Here is a 9,343-nt window from a genome sequence, read left to right on the forward strand (position 1 = left end):
GTGAGTAAACAAGGGGGGGTCGCTCAGCAGGGCTGTCAGTGCAGCAGCTCCCCCAGCACTGAGTTTGCCCGTGGGGGAGGAGGCCCTGCTGCCTTTGCTCCAGTCCCCGCCCCCCCCCCCAGTGAAAGAGGGGTTCTTTGCTTTGCACAAAGGGCCGGCTCCCCCAGCGCTAGATGGCCATTCGGGCCCAGGGAGCTGAGGGAGGAGCCAGGGCTTCCGAGCAGCCTGCTGCACAGGACTGGTGGAGGGGGACAGAGTGCAGGGCCAAGGTCATGACCCGGCCTATCCAGTTTGGAGCCATCTGTGCCCCCTGGGGTAGAAGGAGCAGCCCATGGATTTTCCCCAGTTGTCCCCTACCCGCTGCTCATGGTACCAACTCCCACCAAAGCCCGAGGAGTCATGGGCCCAAATGTCTAGCTGCCCTAGAATCAGAGCCATCCTATTCGGCACTGGCCAGTCACCAGAAGCTTGGGGTTGTTAGAAGAAATCAAAACTGGGTGTGGGAAGAAACTACCAAATACAGGTATCAGGGGTAGCCGTGTTAGTCTGAATCTGTAAAAAGCAACAGAGGGTCCTGTGGCACCTTTAAGACTAACAGAAGTATTGGAGGCAGGCTTGCGTCTGATGAAGTGGGCATTCACCCACAAAAGCTTATGCTCCAATACTTCTGTTAGTCTTAAAGGTGCCACAGGACCCTCTGTTGCTTTTTACCAAACACAGCAGCATTAAAGCTGGAACAAGGCTGTGAGGAGAGCCATGCCCTGAATTCACCACCATAGGAGCATTGCAATTGTCAGATGAGATCCAAGCCATCTAGCTCAGTGTCCTGTCTCTACGAGAGGAAGGTACAGGAAACCACCTCAGCCCGTGTATTTAGAGACTGGCTTAAACCCTGAAGTATGAGGTTTAATAGCTGTGCAAAATGTATTTTCTCACATCTGTGATAACTCTGGATCTGGTTATCCATGTAAGTGTCCAATCCCTTTTTTAGTATTGCTAAATTAGTGAAGCTCCCATGACTTCATGTGGCAATGAGTTCCACTGGCTAATTGCATGCTGTGTGGAAAAGGTTGATTGGTCCATTGATTAGTTTCGAATTTCCCACTTTTCAGTTTCATTGAACAATGCCTGGTTCTTGTGTCATGAGGCAGAGAGGACAGACGCTCCCAATCTTCCTTCTCCATTCCAGTCATTATTTTATAGACATTTATCTTATCCCCTCTTATTTGTCTCCTTTCACTTCCAATGGAAAACCAGAGAAATGTCTTTGGGAATTGGGGCTTGTGGTCGAGGTCCCTGTTCCAATCCAGGTTGAGCATTTACTGATGAGGAGCCTGAAGCAATGTTTAATTAGGCCCTAGCGGTGATACAATACTCGGTATGTGACTCAAATGTTGTGCGGTGGGTGGCAAAGGACCCAACATGGTCGCCTCCTGAACACAATAGGCTGTGGCCCCATGTTATGACTGCCTGGCCGTCTGTGTAGGAGAAGCAGCTGGTTCCAGGACAGTTCTTAATGGACAGGTACCCACAGCACAAAGCAACAGGCACAATTTGCCCCCTCAATGGCAATCTCAGTGGAGAAGCCATGGGTAGGGATGGAGCCTGCTTTGTTCTCAAACTCCCTCCAGCTCCGGATTGAGGTGCTCGCTGCGGTGGGGGTTACCCATACCTGCACAGGACTGATCTGCTCCTGCTAGCGGCTGCTGGTTTCTGGCAGCCAGACATCCTCTCTGCCCTCCTTGCTGGTAGACAACCAGCAAGGAGCTCTGCACTGGGGCAGTAGAAGAGAGGGCTGTTGTAGCACTGAGAAGGCTCTCCTAGCTTGGCTTGTGATTCCTCCCCAAGCCTGACCCTGTAGCATGTCACCTCTAGCATCTCGCCTGTCTCTGTTGGCTTGAAAAATAGGAGTTGCCAAGTTGCTCCTAATCTTAGGACCCTGCACAAGCAGAAAGGTGAGGTGTTCGTGTCATCCCCAGGATCATTCAGGGTTAGAGTCACTTGCAAGTGAGCAATGAGAATGTCTTGCAACGCTTCTCAATTTTTCTCCCCTCCCTTCTCCCCACAGGGAAGAAGATCCACCCGGGAAGAAGATGGGGGTGGTGACATTTCCTGCTAGGAGACACTGGCAACTTGTTCCTGCTTCCCAGGTGCTGGAGTTCTCAGAGTAGCCCTGAGGCACAATGGCAAACAGAACTGGGCTTAACACTACTCAGGGGCTAGACACTTCCTCTCTACCAGAGGTGTCCCAATTCCAGGAGGCCGTTGGCCTTTTCTTCATGGTCCTGCTGAACCTCGTAGCCCTGGTTGCCAATGTGGCAGTGATGGTGGTCATCCTCAAGACCCCTCTGCTGAGGAAGTTCATCTTTGTCTGCCACCTCTGCTTGGTGGATCTGTTGTCCGCCATCTTCCTGATGCCGCTGGGGATCATTTCCAGTTCCTCTTGCTTCAACAGGGTGATCTACAGCATCGCAGAGTGCCAGACCTTAATCTTCTTGAACATCTGCTTCATCAGCGCCTCCATCCTCACCATCTCAGTCATCAGCGTGGAGAGATATTACTACATTGTTCACCCCATGCGGTACGAGGTCAAGATGACCGTTGGGCTGGCAGTCACAGTGGTGGTCTTCATCTGGATTAAGTCGATCCTGGTCACAGTCTTGGCGTTGGTGGGGTGGCCTCAAGACAACGGGGCCACAAGTGCCAGTAAGTGCACTGTGTCCTGGAGCCCTGGGGCCCACAAGAAGGTCTTTGTTATTGTCTTCAGCACCCTCTGCTTCTTCCTGCCTACCCTAGTCATCTTTGCTGTCTACTGCAGCATCTACAAAGTGGCCCGGATTGCCTCCTTGCAGCATGTGCCTGTCCCCTCTTGGACTGCTGCCCCGCGGCAGCGATCGGAGTCTATTAACAGCCAAGTCACTATTATTACTACCAGAAACCTGCCTCCCAGGCTGTCCCCAGAGCGGATGTTTGGAGGGGGAAAAGCTGCCATGACCGTGGTCCTCATTGTGGGTCAATTCTTGTGCTGCTGGTTGCCATTCTTCTCCTTCCATTTATACTGCTCCATTAACTCTGTCAGCCCGGGCAGAGGCCACGGGGAGACAATCGTCACCTGGCTCGCCTACTCCTCCTTTGCTATCAACCCTTTTTTCTATGGGTTACTGAACCGCCAGATACGGGAAGAGCTGTCTCGGCTGGGACGGAGCTGCCTCAACAGACCCTTGAGCCAGGAGCTCTGTCTCTCCAGCCCGGAGGGTTCCATACAGGAGAACTTCCTTCAGTTCCTGCAGAGGACCAGCTGCACACTGGAGACCCGATCCAGTTATGTCAACTCTAGCCCCAGGAACACGTTGAACCAGACCATGATGGGCTTCAGAATTCCAGGCCAAATCCCAGAAGAAACCAACTGAGAAAGCACAGTTGGCTGGGGTCAACTTCATTTCCTTGTTCTCCATATCCTGGCCTCTGCTAGGAGAAGGATTGAAGCAGGGTTTCAGCTAATCCGAAGGACTGACCAACCCTTTTTTGACCTGGCGGGAGGGTTGAGGTTATGGCTTTGGAAGAACTTGCCTTCAGCCAGAGTAAATCCAGTTAAAAGCTATTTCCGTGGCTTTACAATAGTGAGCCAGCCTTGTTTCATGGTTAGGAGACAAAGAGGGAGAAAGCAAGAAGGCAGGGAGCTGGAAAAGGACAACGGCACTCACTAGAGCTAATTTTCTTCCTCTCCCAGCATTTTCCCTGACACTGACATGTCACGAGCACCAAACTCCAGCATCTGAGCCGTCAGGGAGGTTCTGCTTTTGCCTAGTCTTCTAGATTAATAGACCTTTCGATGGAGGTCCAGGGAGATCAAGTGACATGCCAGAGGTCACCTAGTGCCTCAGTTGAGGGGGATGGAAGTAGGAGGACCTCAGGCTCCTTCTGTTTCTGCATCCTTTGCTCAGACCACTAGGCAACACTGCCTCCCTCTGGTTTAGGGCTCAGCCATCCCAGGAGTGAGGGCTGGCTGAGCAGCAGTAAATTACCCTAGCTGTGAGGGACAGGCAGGGAGTCACTCGTGATCGGGTCCTTTTAAGAAAGGGTTTGGGTTACTTCTCTGGACTCACCCTTATGCCAGCTCATGGGATCAGAGAACAGACTATTGAGAAGGAAACCAGACTGCAGGGTTTATCGACCCACTGAGGTATTTAGAGAGAAGCCCCTCGTTCTGCGGGAGCAGAGCTTTGCTCTGCAGCGATCGCTCCCAAGCTATTGACCTCTGGGAAGGCAGGTGAAACTGACATGCAAAGCTGTGACAGGAGCCAAGTGACAGCAGCGGGTGGTAGGTGCCGGCCTGCCTTAAGGCTCTTGCAACGCCAGACAGCCTAATCCAAAGCGAAGGCAGCTCCTTCAGTGGCTGGCTGTGACAAATGCAGGTTGGCAGGGAGAGATGAAGAGAGCGAGGAATTATTCCAGGGCATGCGGGCCAAATTAATCCATGGGGCAACACTGCTGATTTCAAGGACGGCAAAGGACCTAGCACACTTTAGGTGCTATAGCAGGTGGTGATAACAATGGCAGTAATACCATGACTCCCCTGATTTCAATCACGTTACACACCAGCAGTTCACTGAGCTCCCTGTCTCAGGTGGGGACGTTGCACTTCAGGAGACCCTTCATGTGTTTCTCTGCGGAGACAGCCAGCAGTAAATGTGAAGGGCCAGATCCCCAAAGATATTTAGGCTCTTAACTTCGGTTGAAACCAATGGGATTTAGGAGCCTAAATACCCTTTGAGGCTCTGGGCCTAAAGCGTTCTTGACTGGATATTTCCCCCACCCCGGCTGGCTCCAGAGGCATTTGTAATTATTTTTTAATCGACCGCTAATGTCTTTTCAACAGATGTATTTTAACAACTGTCTATTAATAGAGGCAAAGGAAGTGCCAGGCTCAGAAGCTTTGTTTGTTTTGAAGAAGAGGCAGAGTCCCCTTTTCCTCTCCTCCCAGCACAGTGTGGGAAGGTGCCTCTTTCTTTAAACGTCTCAGTGCAAACCTGTGGAGAGTACTTGGGGGGGAGACTATCTTCTGGTGGCTAGACACGGGGAATTGATGGCAGAAATGACTCACCAGGAGGCTCTAACATAAGGCCCAAACTCAGTTATGTGATTATGGGGGGAGGGATAGCTCAGTGGTTTGAGCATTGGCCTGCTAAACCCAGGGTTGTGAGTGAGGGGGCCACTTGGGGATCTGGGGCAAAATCAGTACTTGGTCCTGCTAGTGAAGGCAGTGGGCTGGACTTGATGACCTTTCAGGGTCCCTTCCAGTTCTATGAGATAGTTATATCTCCATATATTTTTTATTTTATTTTTACAGCTTCGTCTTGCTTGGAAATGGGAGACTCTAGGAAATAGAGCCGGGAAATGCCCATTATGGCATGTTGGTGTCAGTTACCCCTTGCTTAGTTATCAGATGTTCTAGGCCTGGTTCCCCCGTGTTATGAGTGCAAAGTCATTTTAAGTGCCACCAGATCACGATGATACTGTCAGGGTTCCTTCACCACTCTGAACTCTGGGGTACAGATGTGGGGACCCACATGAAAGACCCCCTACGCTTATTTTTACCAGCTTAGGTTAAAACTTTTCCAAGGCACAAGTTCCACCTTGTCCTTGATTGCTGCCACTACCAAGTGATTTAAACAAACATTCAGGGAGGGCCACTTGGAGCCCTACCTCCCCCAAAATATCCCTCCAAGCCCCCTTTCCTGTGGAGGCTTGAGAATAATATCCTAACCAACTGGTTACAAAGTGTGCACAGATCAACCCCCCTGGGTCTTTAGGACACTGAAAAACAATCAGGTTCTTAAAAGAAGTTTATTTAAAAAAAAATCACCTCTGTAAAATCAGGATGGAAGATAACTTTACAGGGTAACAAAAAGATTCCAAACACAGAGGATTTCCCCTCTAGGCAAAACTTTAAAGTTACAAAAACAAGGATAAACCTCCCTCTTATCACAGGGAAAATTCACAAGCTAAAACAAAAGATAATCTAATGCATTTCTTTGCTATTACTTACTATTTCTGCAATACTAGATGCTTAGTCCAGATATGGCTTAGGGAGATTAATTTGCCCTGCCCTGGTTCCTTTGCTGACTCCCAGAGAACAGAACAAACACAAAAACCTCCCCCCACAGATTTGAAAGTATCTTCTCCCCTTATTGATCCTTTTGGTCAGGTGCCAATTAAGTTATCTGATATTCTTAACCCTTTACAGGTAAAAGAGGAATTAACCCTTTACAAGGTAAAGAGGGATTTTATGCTACCCTTAGCTGTATGTTTATGACAGATACATTGACAGAAGCCCCGCTCCCCGCCAAACCAATTTAAAAGTGTCCAAGGGGGTGGGGGGGGGTTGCACCAGTTTAACTGGCTTTAGCTAAACCACTGCCAGCTTTGAGTGTGGATAAGGCCTATGGATTGTAAAGTGCTTTAAGAACATGGATGAATGAGCATCCCATGAAGTTGGTTAGTAGCACTGTGCTCCTCTTACCGAGGCTGAGGCCCTTGCACCACCAAGCCTGTCGGGTCCCATCTTTCCCAGAGCATCTCAGACATCTCACAGCATCTCAGACACCCCCCAGTGGGGGGGCTGCCTTTCCCCCCAACTCTCACCCAGCAGGAGGCGTCGGTTAGATCTGATCAGCAAAGCGCCTGTTAAACTGGCCCCGTGGCACTGCACAGCTGCGTTGAGTCATAGCCGCTGTGTTTACTGACACAAAGCCCGGAGCGCAAGCGGGAGGCTGATCTGCCTTGTGCATCCCTCGGGCAGTTGCCAGTGAAGCTCTCATTCCAGGAGCTTTCTGAGTAACGAGACGTATCAAACCAGGCAGGAAGGACAAGACTTTGATTTCCAGGGAGCAGCTTGAACTGCCAAGGATGGGGGTTAAAATAAAACCTTGCGAATGGAGCCAATTTGCTTATGGATGGGGAAAAAGCTCCAAACTGCTCGGGCCGGGGGGAGGGAATTCTAGGGGGAGTGCGTGGCTAATGCCCCTTTGGCAATCCCAGCCTCCCTGTGTTTTACAGAGTCCCTTTATTATTATTTCTCTTACCCTGACAACACAGGAGAGGGATGACTCATCCCCCTGCGTCATTCAGCCCTTTCTGTGATCACACCAGCCAGGCTGCAGCACTGGGCTGAAAGAAGCCAGCAGTCTTTCCATGCCTTTGACCTAGTACAGACGAGCAAAAGTTATCTTCACTTTCCTTTTGCAGCCCCCTGTGCTCTCTCCAAGCGCTCCAGCCAGCTCCTTCTTCCCCTTCCATTTAGTGTCAGCGCAGTTGGCGTTTCTTGGTACAACATGGGAAAAGGTGACGGCAAGCCAGGTGCACACTTTCCTAGACAAGCACAACAGAAAGCATCCCCATGCTGACACCAAGCCTAGGGTCACAGTGCAAGGGTCTCTTATCTGGATCATTGTGGGAAAGCAGCTCTGTCTTTCCCCACTTGGGGGAAATGCCGCTCATGCCTCAGCTCCACAGTGTCTGTGCAGTGTGTAGCCCCCACCCTTCAGCTACTGGTGTGGAGAGAGAGAAGCCTTTACACAAGATGCACATTTCCTTGTGGCCCATGTACAATTGCTGACGATCAGTGAATGACCTGCTCAGTTTCTGCCAATTCCTGCTTCTTTCTTCCTGTGATCTGACAATGTCCGTTTCCAGCGGACCCTTTCCCAACCAGATTTGTCCCCCGTGAAGTGTTGCGGTTCTACCCAGCGTGTCTTGGGCCCATTGGTCTGGCCACTGTAAGGCTAATGACTGTACAGAACGCTTCTACAGGTAGGGTTTCGTTACCATGCACATGGATTTAAGCCCTTTCCATACGACATAGCCCAAGACAAAGAACTACATCTCACTTTTCTTGTTATATGTTTGTAGAGTGGCCAGCACAACGGGGTCCTGGCCACTAGCTGCTGCTGTACTATAAACAATCACACACGAAGAATATGCAAAAAGAGGGCTGAGGTTGCAAAGTCAAGCACTCAGAAGCGAGGACACGCTAGAATGAAGCTTGGCTGTGCAACCTTAATGCAGCTCCCTTGTGTGTATGTGTGATGCTACCATCGTCAATTCTATTAGAAATTAGAAATTAATGGAGATAGCCTATCTCCTAGAACTGGAAGGGACCTTGAAAGGTCATCGAGTCCAGCCCCCTGCCTTCACTAGCAGGACCAAGTACTGATTTTGCCCCAGATCCCCAAGTGGCCCCCTCAAGGATTGAACTCACAACCCTGGGTTTAGCAGGCCAATACTCAAACCACTGAGCTATCCCTCCCCCCCATGCGCACATGCTCCGAATTCCACTACCTCAGTCACTGCCCAGGATGGCTGGTGCTCGTTGAGTGAGCCGCACTTTGCTGTTTTGTTTGATCCTTGTTGAAAGTGCGGCCCTCAGATCGTATTTGCGGCATGCTGTTCAGACCCTGCGCTGGAGACAGAATTATTAATAGGCATATGGCTTTCCTAGGGCGCTGTCGCCGGGTGCCTGGCCTTTTAAGGGGAAAGGGTCCCAGCCCCACTAGTGAATCACACGATTTGCCTCCCCAGGTGAAAAAAAATGGACAAAGTCCCAGGACAGGTAGGTCATTGGCTAAATCAGGCTTTCTGGGGTGCAGCGAGAAGACCGAAACCTGGAGAAAGCAAGAGCAAGCTGGGAAAAGGGAGGCTCCACGCCCGAAGCTGCCTTGCTAAAAAGACAAAGGAGCCCGGGAGGGGCTGAGGAGAGATCTGAGGGAGCAGGGACTGGGCTCAGCTTTCCACGGGGCGTGGGAGACGTTTTATCTATACGCTGGAAGGGGTGGACTTTTTCTTTATGACTGAGCTGGAGGCTCAGGTCCCCGCAGCAACCAAACCAGGTTGGGAGTTCAGGAAACCCAATTTGAGCGAGGAAGAGCTGAGGCAGCGGCTAGCCTGAAAGCCAGACTGGGCAGGCGGCACTGCTACGGATGTTCATCGCCATGAACCTGCATGCGTCACAGCTTCTCACGCTTTTCCCCCCGGCCCCCTCCTGCTTCCCACTCTTCCCCTATGGCCTGGGCTAGGGCAGGACAGCCTGCGGCTGGGGACTCAGGGTGGCTGGGGGCAGTCGCCCACCCGGCACTCTGGGGCTGGGGTGCTGGGGCCACGCTGCCCGCCTTGTGCTCTGGGGCTGGGGGTGCTCATGAGGGCTGGGGCACGGGAGGGGCGGCTGTGGGGGGGGGCTAGCCTCCCCTAATCAGCGGTTTATGCACTGCCCATGCTTTGCTTCATTCACAGCACACCTGCAACAAACGCAGCTGACAGTTCTACAGACAATGGCTGGCTGCCATAC

General features: G+C 51.3%; 1 protein-coding gene across 1 annotated transcript; it reads left to right on the forward strand.

The window, feature by feature from the left end:
• Positions 1–1,992: 1,992 nt before the first annotated feature.
• GPR62 (G protein-coupled receptor 62) lies at positions 1,993–4,924 on the forward strand. The gene has a single exon (XM_054035265.1). It carries the CDS (start codon positions 2,184–2,186, stop codon positions 3,408–3,410), a length of 1,227 nt encoding a protein of 408 aa, XP_053891240.1. The 5' UTR covers positions 1,993–2,183; the 3' UTR covers positions 3,411–4,924.
• The last annotated feature ends 4,419 nt before the right edge of the window (positions 4,925–9,343 follow it).

The sequence above is a fragment of the Malaclemys terrapin genome, chromosome 7, assembly GCF_027887155.1.
Source record: "Malaclemys terrapin pileata isolate rMalTer1 chromosome 7, rMalTer1.hap1, whole genome shotgun sequence".
NCBI classification, from domain to species: domain Eukaryota; kingdom Metazoa; phylum Chordata; order Testudines; family Emydidae; genus Malaclemys; species Malaclemys terrapin.

What these genes read in the sequence shown, in the direction of transcription:
- GPR62 (XM_054035265.1), top strand. Translation starts at nt 2,184, where the DNA reads ATGGCAAACAGAACTGGGCTTAACACTACTCAGGGGCTAGACACTTCC.